The 16,132-nt window shown below is 36.9% G+C and overlaps 2 protein-coding genes across 2 annotated transcripts; both read left to right on the plus strand.

The window, feature by feature from the left end:
* The first annotated feature begins 193 nt into the window (after positions 1 to 193).
* lgi1b (leucine-rich, glioma inactivated 1b) lies at positions 194 to 6,061 on the plus strand. Its single transcript, XM_084433530.1, has 8 exons — positions 194 to 783; positions 951 to 1,022; positions 1,780 to 1,851; positions 1,943 to 2,014; positions 2,687 to 2,758; positions 2,853 to 3,022; positions 4,350 to 4,514; positions 5,048 to 6,061. Exons 1-8 carry the CDS (start codon positions 593 to 595, stop codon positions 5,863 to 5,865), a joined length of 1,632 nt encoding a protein of 543 aa, XP_084289656.1. The 5' UTR covers positions 194 to 592; the 3' UTR covers positions 5,866 to 6,061.
* A 2,336-nt stretch (positions 6,062 to 8,397) lies between these two features.
* Positions 8,398 to 15,769, plus strand: slc35g1 (solute carrier family 35 member G1). The gene is made up of 3 exons (XM_084433788.1): positions 8,398 to 8,836; positions 11,708 to 11,882; positions 13,297 to 15,769. The coding sequence occupies exons 1-3, from the start codon at positions 8,515 to 8,517 to the stop codon at positions 14,042 to 14,044; spliced, it is 1,245 nt and encodes a 414-aa protein (XP_084289914.1). The 5' UTR covers positions 8,398 to 8,514; the 3' UTR covers positions 14,045 to 15,769.
* Positions 15,770 to 16,132: the final 363 nt, after the last annotated feature.

Here is a 16,132-nt window from a genome sequence, read left to right on the forward strand (position 1 = left end):
ATAATGCTATAATTTGAATACATTTTATTAAATGCAATACTATGAAATAATAATAATAATAACAAAACATACGCTTAATGAAAGAACGGCATTTAGTATTTCTTTCTCTGATTGCTTGAGGGGCGCAGGTGCATCTCTCTAAAGCCTCATGAATATTCTCACTATCACTTATGCATGGGTTTGGTTCATGCGCATTCACAGTAATAACACCATTGGATAGCAGCTGGTACATCATGATGCAAAACAGGGAATCTCCCAGGATCTGAACGAGCCCGCGTCGCCAAGGGATTTTTTTTTTTCCCACTTTCATTTTTTTTACTGGTGATTTTTTTTTTTTTTTTTTTTACCTCTCTCGGTTATTTAGACAAAAAATGGTTTAATTTCCAAACCGGCGTGTAACTAAGAGGAAATCTGAGCCCGCTCGGATATCTTCCTTACAGCAGAACGAATCGCTTGGATGAGCGCCTGCCACACTGAGACATAGACATTCATCACACGGACACAACTGAGGGGAGTCGACCAGTCAGTCCAGCAGACCAGCACTTATCACCAGCGAAAACACCACGGCACTCAGGAAACACACCGGGACAGAATGGGAAATGCACACAGGAGCATAAGAGGATACAGTTTTCTGCTGTGGGTCGCCACAGTGCTGGTGTTAGTGGAGAGCAGAAGAGGCAAACAGCCGAGATGCCCCTCTGGATGCACGTGCACCAAAGATAACGCCTTGTGTGACAATGTGAGATCTGTGCCACACAGCTTCCCTCCTGATGTCGTCTCGCTGTAAGGACAGTTTACATTCATATTCAAGTGCAGCACTGATTCATTCACTGCGATGCAGATACAAATCGTTTGCATATAATGAATATGCATATACTATCTGAACCTTTGTGCCTGTTGTTGTATAATCTTTGTCCTGCTCACACAGTTCTTGATTCTTTTCCTAACAGATCATTTGTGAAGTCTGGATTCACTGAGATTGCTGGGGGAAGCTTTCTCCACACTCCATCTCTTCAGCTTCTGTGAGTTTCTCTTAGTGTCAAGTTGTTGTTGTTGTGGATTCTTTATTAGGATGGGGTGATCACCATGTTAAGTGGTCCAATGTTTGTTCTAAGCAATTACAGCCCGCCCCCCATTTTGGGGACATTCTTCAGCGTGTCTAATTTCTCAAAGCCTTTAAATTGCTGTGAATATTATGCAATGCAGCTGCTCTGTGAGGGACATGGCCCTGTCCTCGTGATAAGCAAATAAGAAAACCCCGGTCTTCTAATATCACACCGTCTCGCTCCTAGTTTATGAAACACAAAATCTTAGAAATGAACATCGGAAAAGGCTTGAAGGCAGCAAGTAATGCGTTTCTATGCAAATGTACACTCGCACAAAAGAAAATGCAAATCTGACTGCTGGATTTGGCACTATTATGCAAAATATGACCGGTCTTTTATCTTTTACACCCTGTGTTAAGTCTGATTGAAAATACCAGTCTTTGGTTGGGTTTTGGATATCATTTCATATGCTAGACTAAAGTGGTGTTTCGGCAATATAATTAAAAACAGAAATGTATGCGTGGAGGAAAAGAATGCTATTACATGAAACTGATTATCATGTACACATTTAATTATGTGACCGGGCTAAACACCAGCCTAATATGAAAATGTCTGTGTTTATAAAGGTTTTGTGGGTGTAGTTATTGTGCTAAAAAATGAAACATTGCTTAATATGCAGCGATTCAAACTCTGAAACCATTGAAATTGTTTTGTGTGTTCCATGATTTCCTAGATTGTTTACAGCCAATTCTTTTGACTTCATCGACGAAGATGCTTTCCAAGGCCTGCCACATCTGGAATATCTGTGAGTTTGATTTATTGTGTTCGAAACTCTCATCATTCAATCATTTTACATTATCACTCCGATTTACTATAAATGCAACACTCTATTTCAGATTTATTGAAAACAACAAAATTGAGTCGATTTCACCCCATGCCTTTAGAGGTTTGAAATCTCTCATACACCTGTGAGTATATTAAAAGTTTTTATTATATATATATATATATATATATATATAGATGTATGTATATTAAAATAAGTATCTTATGCTCCCCAAGGATGCATTTATTTGATCCAAAATACAGTAATATTGTGAAATATTATTACAATTTAAAATAATTGTTTTATATATATTATGATTTCTGATGAGTCATGTGACACTGAAGATCAGAGTAATGATGCTGAAAATTCAGCTTTGCATCACAGCAATAAATTACATTACAAGAAATCAGTTCTTTAAAACTGGAATAGAATTTCACAATATTACAGTTTATACTGTATTCTGTATCAAATAAAAGCAGCCTTGGTGAGGATAAGACACTTCTTTCAAAATATAAAAAAATCGTACAGATCACAAACTTTTGAATGGTAGTGTATATATTACTATATTATTGTTTTATTTAAATATATGGTATTATGCTAGAGTTCGTAATACCGTAATCTTACAATATGTTCTCTTTTGTTAACATTAATTAATGCATCAATTAACATAATAATGTTTATGTTGGTTCACAGTGCATTAACTAATGTTAACAGATACAACTTTTGATCTTAAAAATATAGTAATAAATGTTCAAATTGAAATGAACTAAGATTAATATGTGCTGTAGTCGTGTTAACAAATGTTTTTGTTTGTTAGGAGTCTTGCCTACAATAATCTTGAGACGTTGCCCAAAGATATTTTCAAAGGAATGGATGCCTTAACAAAAGTGTATGTATTTTACCACTCAAGTCCATCATTCTTGTAATATAATATACCAGAAAAAAAAGTGATTTGAAATGTCATCTGTAAATCCATTGAGCAGGGATCTCAGAGGAAACTTGTTCAGTTGTGACTGTAAGTTGAAGTGGCTGGTGGAATGGATGTACAGCACTAATGCAACGGTGGATCAGATACACTGCAGTGGACCTTCAGCCTATCAAGGCAAGAAGATCAACGACCTTGTGCCTCAGTCCTTCGACTGCATTACAGCAGGTAACTGTGCACTGGGCTCTCCTCAGTAGATTCTGGCTTTTGAAATAAGCTGATCCCTTATGTCTGCTGAAATGCTTATGGATAAATAAAAAGGCATTACATATTCAACATTTGTTAATTCCCCAGCAATTAAAATTTTCCCGAAAGACAGTGAATGTTAAGTTGGCAATGTGTAAGTACAAGAATATGTTTAGATCTCGAAAGCTTCAAATAGTGGCCATTGGTGATTGAGATGTATCTAGAGAGCAGGGTGAAATGTATGCTAAACTGCTAAATGCAAATTATCAGTGTTTGGAAGGTTACTTTGGAAATGGAATAGGTTACGGATTACAAGTTACCCTTTTTAAAATGTAATAAGTAATATAACTATTTTTAATACTTTATTGAAGTAATGTAACTGATTACTTTTCTAATTTCCAACACTGGTGCGCATTTTTATCACTCGCCATGGTGGCAACTCTTCCAATCAACCAATCAAAAGCACCAGAATCGCATCGCTTTACTAAACGGCCTTTAAATAGCAGGAGGCATCGTGCACATCAAAAACAGGCATCAACATATCCTAGATTTTTACAGAAAATATTCAGATGTATCTCCCTTTGTAATCGTTAACATTTTCATAAGTAACTGTAATTTAATTACACAATTTTTCTCAGTTACATTTGTTTTGTAATGAAATTACGTAACTATGTGACTAGTTACTCCCCAACACTGCAAATTGTAAATAATTATTTCACAAAAACATTGAATGTCAATTATTATACAGTTATAGGCTGATAATCCCAGAATGACCAAATATCATGTGATTAATTGGCCTGGCTAATAGCCTCAATGCTAACAAACATGTTATTTGTATAGTGCTTTTCACAATACACATTGTTTCAAAACAGTATTAATTACTATATCCTGCAGTATTTATTGCTTTATGTGAGTGCACTGTACAGTATGTATGAGGATAGCACTGGATATATTTATAGTGTATTGCAAGTTGGAGTTATTAATACATCTTTGGCTGTATGGAAAGGCCCCAGCCTTCACCTTAAAGCCACAAAACAAAATGAATGAATGACTGCCAAAGTTGGGTTTTATGTGCTTTTCTTAATAGACATTGTTTCAAAGCAGCTTTACAGAAAATCATGAATTTATTGTTTATTATACCTAAATGCATAATTGTCCACATTTAGCAGCTTGGAGACAGAATGGTTTACATATGGCAACGATATAAACAATGAAGCAATTGATATCAGAGTTATTAATACATTTTTCAGTGATGGAGATAAGTAAGAAAAGCTTTTTCTTTGTCTTAATCTTTGTTTGTTTGTTGCAGAGTTTGCTTTAAAGAAAACCCTTGTTTTTGAGTCCATATCTGTGGAGTCCTTTACATTTGGGAATGATCAGTATGTCGTATATGCCCAGCCTTTCTCTGGAAAATGCAGCTTTTTGGAATGGGACCACGTCAACATGGAGTTCAGAGCTTATGACACCATAGAGAGTGAGCATCACACATCACACCTCCTACCCAGAGTGCAATGCTGTTCTGGCCCGACAGCACCAGCGCATGCCTCAATCGCGAAGCCACAAAAAGTGGTTACAAATGTCCACTTGAATTTAGAGACTTGAATTTTAAAGGGTTTGTTCACCAAAAAAAAGAAAATTCTGTCTTAATTACTCACCCTCATGTCATTCAAAACCCGCAAGACTTTATTTCGTTCATCTTCGGAAAACAAATAGAGATCTTTTTGATGAAATCTGAGATTCGTGCCTCTTCAGAAAATTTGGACTAAACCTCTCAATTCATATGGATTAGTTTTACGATCTCTTTATGAACTTTTTGAAGTGTCAAAGTGGTAGTTGCGTAGCTGTCAATGTAGGGACAGAAAGCTCTCAGATTTCATCAAAAATATCTTAATTTGTGTTCCGAAGATGAACGAAAGTCTTACGGGTTTGAAACGACTTGAGGGTGAGAAATTAATGACAGAATTCGTTCATTTTTGGGTGAACTTAAATGCATTTTTGTCATTACAGGCACCTCCACGGTCGTGTGCAAGCCAATGGTCATCGAAGACCACCTTTTCATTATAGTCGCTCAACTTTTCGGTGGCTCTCACATTTACAAAAGGGACAGCTCTGCCAATAAATTCATCAAAATCCAGGACATCGACATCCTGAAAATCAGGAAGCCCAACGACATTGAGACTTTCCGCGTGGAAGGCGAGTTCTTCTTTGTGATAGCGGACAGCTCGAAGGCCGGCTCCACAACGGTGTACAAGTGGAACGGCAATGGCTTCTACTCGCACCAGTCCCTCCATCCCTGGTATCGGGACACGGACGTCGAGTACCTTGATATCGCCGGCAAACCCCATCTTATTTTGTCTAGCAGCTCACAGCGGCCCGTTATCTACCAGTGGAGCAGAAGCCAGATGCAGTTCGACAGACGGACGGACATTCCAGAGATGGAGGACGTCTATGCCGTCAAACACTTCAAGGTGAAGGGGGAGCTGTTTATCTGTCTGACGCGCTTCATCGGCGACTCCAAGGTGATGAAGTGGGACGGCGCTATGTTCACAGAGATACAGACAATGCCCTCGCGGGGTTCCATGATCTTCCAGCCCGTCTCCATCGGCAACTGGCAGTACGCCATCCTAGGCAGCGACTACTCTCTAACGCAGGTCTATCAGTGGGACCCTAAGAAGAGCCAATTCGTGCACTTCCAGGAGCTCAACGTCCAGGCGCCGAGGGCATTCTCGCTGGTGTCCATTGACAACAGAGAGTTCCTGCTGGCTTCCAGCTTTAAAGGGAAGACACAGATTTACGAGCACTTGATGATCGACCTAAGCAGTTAGTGTGCCAATTGAAAGCGCAGAGAACCAGATCCTGGCTCAGCCGAGCCTGTTGTGAAAACACATGCATGATCTAGCCTAGCGCTAATAATAATAATTCCAGATGAATGCCTCTCTAGAAACGCCCCTTTGTGTCTTTCTCTGTTGTCACCATCTGTTCTGCACTTTTACTTTTTCCTGTTTTTTTTTTTGTCCTTTTCAACAAAAGCTATTGTTAACGTATTCTCATGCTTTGCCGTGTAGTCACTAAAGAGGTATAACAAGGAAACAACAAAGGTCAAATCAGTTAGCTGTTGACGTGATAACAATCTGCCAAATAAACTGTTTACATTTTTAAAGTGATGTAAAAAGCCATTTTTAACTTTTTTAAACAAAAGCGACCAGTTTAACCACATTGGATGTGATGAATTTCAAACTTGTCTTGACTCAACAACTTCTTTTATTGATGAGATTGCAATAAACTTAGATTTAGCTCAACTCTTGAGGAAAAGTAACTGTGGGAAGAAAGGTTAGTTGTCAGTACTTGTTTTTTTAAATGTTAGAACTAATAAAACCTTAAAAAAAATATGAGCCTGTTTTGTCGTGATGCATGATTTTGCTATAGTGGGAAGCTTATGAGGGTAAATCGCATGCATGAAACTTGCCAAAATTATGTCTACGGCCATATTTTTCATTAAGATCAAAGAAACAAGATATGGTCCAATTCTATGGTCCTGTTTTCATTAAGCTGTATTAGTGAAATATGACCTGAACATTAAGACTCAGGCTCCCACGTCATAGGCATATAAGCATAAGTGTTTGATCATTTAATCACCGAATTCAAAATACTTTTTTTATGCTTTATTATTTTTTACACTATGGTACAACAAAATTGGAACATAATAATTAAGAATAACACCAATAGAGAGAATAAAGAAAACATGAACAACCAATACCATAACTCAAAGCAGAAACAGACAGTAACAAATTTTGTTAAGCAAGTGTGACATTGTAAGTAAATAATGTTTTATCTCTTGTAAAAATGCTAAAAACAAATTAGGTTTTCGGTTTGAAAATGTACATTTATAATATAAAATCGACATAGAAAGAGAATAAGGTTTATTATAAAGCATTTGGATCCGCTTCAAAAAAATCCAAAAATAACAGATTGTTTAACAATAACAAGCCTTGTAAGATACTTGAGATAGCGTCAGGGATCAGCCAGGCTCCATTACCATCCAATCACAACGATCACTATCACCTGAGTATTAATCACCAGCACCTGCACACCATCTGCTCATCACCACAAACACTTATAAGGACACACCTCACTCTGGCACTTTGTCTGGTCTTGTACATGAGTAAGTCCTAGTCTCCTAGTCTCCTAGTCTCCTAGTCTCCTAGTCTCCTAGTCTCCTAGTCTCCTAGTCTCCTAGTCTCCTAGTCTCCTAGTCTCCTAGTCTCCTAGTCTCCTAGTCTCCTAGTCTCCTAGTCTCCTAGTCTCCTAGTCTCCTAGTCTCCTAGTCTCCTAGTCTCCTAGTCTCCTAGTCTCCTAGTCTCCTAGTCTCCTAGTCTCCTAGTCTCCTAGTCTCCATCATTCACAACCTCCTCAACCATCTAAACAGAAAAGACTGTCAGTATCTCCGTTCATCATTACTCATAGACCTTTACCTTTAAAGGTTCCCGCTACTGCTATTTGCTTCATATTGTCAAACCTGTTTCTCACCTCTACCATTTTTGTCTCTGTTCCATAACAGATAGACAAACTAACATCTCTCCAGAGCTGAAAACTATAATTGCATGACTAAAACAAATGAAGTTTCATTCTGACAAAAGGAAAATTTCGTGTCAAAATCAGATCCGAAAAGTTTTCTTCAGAAAAGATTTGACAGGGAAAATGTTACGGAGTAATTTAAGTTATTTCTTTTACTTTGTTTGTGAGGAAAAATCTTTGTTGCATAGACCATATATTTTACCAATTTAAATGATCAAATTCAAAATAATTTGAATAGTATTTAAATGCAGTCACATTTCCAACATATAGTATACCAAATATTAAACAAATATAGCCTACACTGTAAATTAAGTTGCTGCCTTAAAGTTTTCAAACAATCAACTTGGATGTTTAGTCATTTCAACTTAAATTACATTAAACTGACTTATATTGTATAACTTATAAAATAAGATGAAAATCGCTTAACTTATTTTGATGCGTTAGAGCCAATGCAAAAACATATGTTGTCATAACTTATTTGTCATAGGAATTTTTAGTGTGGAAACAGAAAAGGAGAATACAGTATAATATATAAAATAATAATACAAGTAACGTTAAAGGAAAGTAATAAAATAAAAAATAAAAAAAAGCTTCACATATTGACCTAGTGCGTTTTGCTTTTACTATTTTTCAACACAAGTAGTAACTCAATATAATTTTTATTCAAAATGAATTGTACTCCGTAGAATAAACTCTTTGAAACGTCATTGTTGTCCAGCCCCTCTTCAAATGCATTTTGTCTTCCTCTAGCGGCAGAGTAACGCTAAACCAACTCTTTCTTTGTACAAGGTTAATTATTTAACTTGTTGCTCTTGCTCGGTTGTACCCATTTCTCCCCGAAGGCAAGCGTGTGTCCAGGGTCGTGGTTAAGGTATGCCCAGCAGCTGTTCTCTTCTGTCATGGGGGATATTAGACAGCGCAATGGCTCTATAGGTAATAATGACACAGATTTATCTGTCGTCCCTTGTAGAGTGGACGACAGCGTGCTTTATCAGAAAGTTGACGATGGGGAGGAAATCGAGATACGAACTCGACCAGAAGTGCGGGATACGGATGCTGACGCTGAGGACTGCCGACGGGGCAACGGAGGGGCTTTTTACCGGGTGTGTGTGCCGGTTTGCTGTAAGAGAAGCGACACTGACCGGGATAAGGATAATGATGATGAATGTGAGAAGGAGGAGGAGGAGGAGGAGGACACGGGGGCAAAAACTGTTGAGAAAGGTAAACTGATCTCAACTCTAACATTAGTCAAACATACGGAGCCTGGATTTGATCTCCGATCGATTATTTCTGTTCTGTTCATGTATATTTCTACACCTGTGTGACCTCTGTGTGACTCTAGTGTTACAGCTACCGAGAGCAGTTACAAGTCCCTTACAGTAGCCTACCGTGGTAACCATCGTTTCCGCATATAACACACCACTGTTACTATAATAGCTCATAAATAAAAATTAAAAACGTATCTTTAACTGTTGTAACGGAACAACATATCAATTTACCAAATGACTTAAAATTTTTGGTCATACCGATAATTCTTTATATTTGAAAGCCTATAGCCGACATATCCAAATTTGTATATCTTTTTGAGAGCCTGATAAAAAAATAAAATAAAAAAAGCCATGTTGAAACCACACAATTATAATGTTCTCATTATAATTGTATGTAGCCTAGGCTATATGACAGACATGGGCTGTACATGTTGCACTTTACTGTATTTTCCTTTTGGAAGTGATTTCAATTATATTTCAAGCAATTCAAAACCATCATGGCGAACAGTGCCCAATAATCCATTTATCGGCTTTAATATATCGGCCAGATTTTCTTATCGGACAGATAACGATAACATTAAAAATGAACATATAGCAGCCAATACCGATATGGCATCCCTACTATACAATTGTAATAATATGATAAATGGCAGGTTTGCCATGGTACGTTATGCTTCATTATAGTTACGTTGTAACAAACCTGTGACATACTGTACATTCACCATGGTGGTAATCATCGTTTCTTCTTTTAAAATACCATCGATACTACAATAAACCTGCATTAACTTTGTTCAACTTAATCCCATATTGATTTGCCTTGATTTTACAGTTTTAATTATAGCTATATTATCTTTGATAATGGTAACTTTTTAAGGGTTTAGGCTATTCTGTAAAAGCTGACGAGAACAGTTACGTTGTATCAAACCTGTTACATTCACCATAGTGGCCATAGTATTTTTTTTTTTAAATACCATCGATAGTACAGTACATCTCCAGTAACTTTGTATTAGCCACATGCCATAAAAAAGTTAGGCCTATACATCAGATTTTTAGATTGTTTCTTAAACTGTTTGAAGGAAATCTCCTCTTATAATTTTTTCATGATTTTACAGTAACCTATTAACTGAAGTAATTGTGGAATGAATGGCAGGGTTACCATGGTAACTCCTTTTTATAGCTGACGAGAACAGTTACATTGTATTAAGTCCTTTACATACAGTTACCATTGTTTTCCGCTTTTAAAATAAACTGCGGTTTCTTGGTTTATAGCCACCTGTCATCCAAAAAAGTGTTATCTGTTGAATTCTTATACATTAATATGGGATTTAGTTATGTATTTTTATATTACAGTGGTGGCTAACTACAGTGTATACTATAGTACAATAAATTTGCAACATGTCCAGTCTAGTTTTTCTGCGGCGCTTGTTCCAGAAGTATTTTTCCCGTAGGCAATTTATATAAGTCTTCATTAAAGTGTTGTAAGCCATGAACCAAACTAACCAGCTACAAGGTGGATCACAATATCACAAACTTTGATTTGAAGCAAAAAAGTATTTTGGACAAAAAGACAAAAGTACAAGAAGACGGTGTATTTAACGGCTTCAATGAGGTGAAGAACTACAATCTTATGAAGCATTGCGAATTACATGATTAAATTAAAAGTGACCTACATTTAAAGTTTGATTTAGTTCAGCTGTTCAAAAACAAATTCCTCTATGGTGGAAATGAATGGGATTTTGAATTCAGACTAGCAGTCCATTGTATGTTGTTGGAAACTGTGGTGACCATGGTAACTTTTGGAAGGGAAACACTTTTACTGTATCTAATTTGGCAGTTTTTCATTCTAGGCAAGTACAAATCCAATGGTGTTTTGTTTCAAAGTACCTTTGAAATTTTAAGTTGTCATCTTGTCTTTTACATAAAAGAAATAAAGGAATAAAATAATCTCCCAGGAAGAAGATAACAGAAAATGCTTTATCATCATGAGCAATACTGAAAAACTGTGTTTGCATCACACCAGGAAATGATGTCCTTTTGTCTATTCTGTTCTCTCTAAACGCTCAGGTGAAGTTGTTTATTTTAAACCAAACCCGTATTGTTGGGTATGTGTTATGTTCCAGGGCCCATGATCTTTGAGTCAGCCCAGGTCCTCATGGGACATTTGATACAATTTGGTGTTTGTCCAATGTTGGCAGCCACACAACCTGATTGAGCATGGTTCAGCTCAGCTCACCCACAGGTAGTTAAGTTGCGTTTGGTTGCATCATCATTGCCGTCACATTTGATATCTTTTCAGTGTCAAAGTGAAACACAATCATCAACAGTGTGTTGAGTTTCATGCTGTTTTTGTTCCATCTCACTCCGCTCCAAAGATCAAAATTCAGATCATACATTAAAAAGCCAAATCATGCTGTGTACTTCTCATGTCTCATTTCCATTGTTTGTGCAGACGGTTTGTCTACAAAGACTGTGATGATAAAGTGATTTCATATGGTGCTCCAATGAATAAACATGGTGGAAAAGAGAAAAATATAATACAGTTTAACCTTGTACAGGAACAGTTTAACCTAAAAGTACCTAAAAGCAAAGATTCTTGTCAATTCTGCTCAGTAAACATAAAAATAGAGGTTTGGAAGTTTATTAGATAGATAGATAGATAGATAGATAGATATAGATTTTCATTTAGGGGTTTTTCTTAGCAAATATTTATTTATGCCGTTAAAACAGTTAATTAATCAATTGCACACCATATAATTAATTTGCACAAAATGTTTAAATGACTGACAGGTCTGATGTTAAGCTGTTTTGTTATATTCATCCACAGAAAAGAAACCAGCTTGTCCAGGGCTGGGCCTCCTGTATAGCTTGTTAGCATCCGTCTTCTTCTCCGCTGCAGCTCTTCTTGTGAAGAAAATCGAAGGGATGCACGCCATCCAAATCAGTGCGATTCGGTGCTTCTTCCAGATGCTGTTCGTCTTACCAGCCATGATATATTTCAAGTATGAATCTATGATACATTACAAGAATGATTCAGATATATTTCCAGTATAAAACTATAATACAAGTATGAATCTGGTATTACAAGTATGAATCTAATACAAGTATGAATCTGTAATACAAGTATGAATCTATAATACAAGTATGGATCTGATTTATTACAAGCATGGATCTATAATTCAAGTATGGATCTGATTTATTACAAGTATGAATCTATAATTCAAGTATGGATCTGATGTATTACAAGTAAGAATCTATAAAAACAAGTAAGAATCTATAAAAACAAGTAAAAATCTATAATACAAGTATGAATCTGTAATACAAGTATGAGTCTGATAAATAACAAGAATCTATAAAGCAAGTATAAATCTATGATATATTTCTAGTATGAATCTATAATACAAGTAGAAATCTGATATATTACAAGTATGAATCTATAATACAAGTATGGTTCTGATATATTTCTAATATGAATCTATGATACAAGCATAAATCTGATCTATTACAAGTATGAATCTGATATATTTCTAGTATGAACCTATAATACAAATAGAAATCCGACATATTATAAGGATGAATCTAAAATACAAGTTTGAATCTACGATACATTACAATGAATCAGATATATTAGAAGTATAAATCTATAATACAAGTATGAATCTGATATTACCAGTAAGAATCTATAATACAAGTACGAATCCATAATACAAGTAAGATTCTGATACACATCAAGAATCTATAAAGCAAGTATGAAACTATTATATATTTCTAGTATGAATTTATAATACAAGTAGAAATCCAATATAAGGGTGAATAGTACAAGTTTGAATTTATGAAATATTACAAGTATGAATCTTTAATACAACTAATATTAAAGGTGCAGTGTGTACATTTTAGCAGCATCTAGTGGTGAGGTTGTGAATTACAACTAATAGAAGTTACGGTCGCGGACAGGAAAAGATAAGCAGAGAGTAACTATTTAAGCAATGAGGTTTCTTTACAAAGATAAATTAAGAAATTATATTTACTTAATTATTCCGTAAAACGATATGTTATTGCGATTATTATTGTTATTTATTCATTATTGTGTCAGTATTTTATTCGCTGACTTTAGCTAGCTTCTTTGCATAAAGAACAACATAGTGACAAAACGCGCTCTGTAGAGCAGTTTGTCCGTTAAGGGCTACTGTAGAAATATGGCGGCGCAAAATGGCCATTTCAATGTAAGGGGACCCGTAGTGTATGTAGATAGAAATGGCTCACTCTAAGGTAATTAAAACATAACGGTTAATTATGTAAGGTCTTTATACACCACTGAAAACATAGTTATGTAAATTATATTCAGGGTTCCTTATATTATTCAGTTATAGTTGATTCAGCAATGTGGGAATAACCTACAACCTTTTCATTTTTCAGAACTGGCTTTTTGGGACCAAGAGGTATGCGAATCTACCTGTTCCTCAGAGGGTTCCTGGGGTCCAACGCCATGATCTTATTGTATTATGCAGTTCTGCAGATGCCGCTAGCTGATGCCACAGTTATAATGTTCAGTAATCCAGTCTTCACATCTTTGCTGGCTTGGATTTTCCTCAAAGAAAGGTGCACAATATTGGACGTCGTTTTTACTGTGTTTACGCTTACGGGCGTCATACTGATAGCCAGACCTCCGTTCCTCTTTGGTGGTGAGCTGTCTGGGATCGAAGGAGACTACACCAATCACATCAAAGGCACGTCGGCCGCCTTCGCCGGGGCGGTCGGAGCTGCTTGCACTATGGTCATTCTGAGAAAAATAGGTAAAAATGTTCATTACTACCTCTCCGTCTGGTACTATGCAGTCCTGGGACTCGTCGAGTGCATCATTGTTTTGTTCATCTTGGACGAATGGACCATTCCGTCCTGCGGCTGGGACAGGTGGACGCTCATGGCCATCGGGCTGCTCGGTATAGCCGGACAGACGTTCCTCACCAAAGCCCTGCAGATTGAGAAAGCAGGACCAGTTGCACTGATGAGGACGATGGATGTGGTCCTGGCCTTCATCCTGCAGTTCCTGTTCCTCAACCGCAAACCCACATGGTGGAGTCTGGGAGGAGCGCTGTGTGTCATCAGCAGCACTAGTGGGGTGGCCATTAGGAAGTGGCATAACAGCACGAGAAATAAGAGCTGATCTCGCATTCTAGTGAGATGACAAGAGATTTTTTATGTTTCCTACAAATAATTGCTGCGTTAGATACCAAAGAAGCTGATTTGCTGTAATCAGAAGTCTTTTTTCCATTAGGACCTTACTGTATGCAGTATGTACAGTTTATTACAGTATTTTCAGTAGTTTTGTAGTTTCTTAATGTAGATATTCTTACCCCAACTGTGGGCTGTGAGTCAAGATGCTACAGATATTTTTTAATCGAGATAATATTGTTGAGACAATACTGCTTTGTCATATAGAGATTATTGTAAACTACATAATAATAGACTGCTGGTCAGAACCTGAGCTTGGTGAGTGTAAAAATCACCAAAAATGACAATTTTGTCATCCTTTACTCACCCTCATGCCATTGCAAACCTGTATGATTTTTCTCTTCCGTGGAACTTTAAACGAGATGTTTAGGAAAGGAAAAACACCATAAAATGAGTACATATGGTATACATACTCTTTTCCAAGCCAAACAATAAATTTGTTTGAGGACAACACTGAAATTTAAGTCATTTGCCAAACGTCATTGGTTGTTGTTGTGTCCCATTCGCTTTTGTTGTATGGAAAAGAGCAGCGTGAGCATTCTGCCTAATGTCTCCATTTTTCTTCCATGGAAGAAAGTTTGGAAAAAACATGAGGATGAGTAAATAATGACATAACCTTATGGGAAATATGCCTTTAAAACCCTTTGCACTTTGTCACTGACAATACACTGTAACTGGCCAGCTCCAGAGCGACGTGCGCTCTCAGGGAGGGCAACTCAGACGTTACAAGGACGGCCTCGAAGCCAGTTTGAAACTATGCAACATGGACCCAAATGAGCTTGAAGAGATGGTCGCAAGAGATTGCCATACACTCCTTTGAGTTCAGCTGGATCACCGTTTCTGTAGACAAACAATGACACCGAAAGCTCAATACCTTAAAAATAACAACTTCTAGACAGTTTATGTGCGACGCCTGTGGCCGGCCATGTGCTTCGAGGATCATCGTAGGACGCACCAACAACTGACGAGATCTGTCATGCCGACAGCTCAGACCACTAATGCAATAGCATTACTTTTAAGAGGAAGACACAGGGACAACAGTTTGTCTGAATATTTATTTTTGCGTGCTCAAATTTAAGTTTGTTCTAGAAAAATTTGAATCATATGTGCTTAAAGCTGAATAAGTCATATGTTCTGAACCCTGATGAACCAAAGATTTGAACTCTGTCCTTGTGTACCTTAGATGTACACACTGCACAAATATTAGCCTGATATAGAACGAGTCTCTCTTATTTATTTATCGGACATGTGCCTTGGCACAAAGATGAGTTATTTTGATTTGTTAAAAGAGGCCGTGACTCGGTTCTTCTGCGGTTAGCTGAACTGGATCTCATTTGTTTTCCCTTTTACATTTATTTCTTCTTTCTTTTAATTTGACATTTTTATTTAAACCTGTTTGTGTAAACTGACCTGAAAGCACTTTACACTGACTTGTTGTGTCAGTTTATCTTTATTAAAGGCGCTATTAACTGTTTACTGAAAGACATGCTGCCTTAAATGTATTTTATCTGAAGACATATCCGTTTATGTAAGAGCAGATCCCTCCACATTATTTATTGAATAAGGTTGTCGATTTGAATAATGCCTGCTGTAGATTTCACCTTGCATATTTGTACGACTTTTGAACTTAGCCGTTTAAATAAATGAAAGATTCTTACCTGGTTGAATGCAGTGTCTTTTTTTCTGGAAGTGCTAACCAAGATTTAAACTTTGTAGACTACAAGGTGGCAATCATGTGATTCTCACCCCTGCCGAGTGGTTAAGAAGGATTACAGCTGCATTCCTGTGGATTTTCTGTTCTTTCTCTCATTATTTTGTCATCATTTTAATTGAAACTTCATGCTTTGTGTATACAGTAGGCTATATTTAAGGATGCTTTGTGAAATGCTATACACAGCATCAATTAAGATTTCATTTTTTGTAGTTTTCAGCCCATGGTCTAGGACTGTTTTGACCTTCTAACAAAAACAGGCTGTTTTGCCCTTTATCCTCAAACAAAAGGCCCCAAAAAACTGTTTGA

This window comes from Rutilus rutilus (assembly GCF_951802725.1).
Source record: "Rutilus rutilus genome assembly, chromosome: 16".
NCBI classification, from domain to species: Eukaryota; Metazoa; Chordata; class Actinopteri; order Cypriniformes; family Leuciscidae; genus Rutilus; species Rutilus rutilus.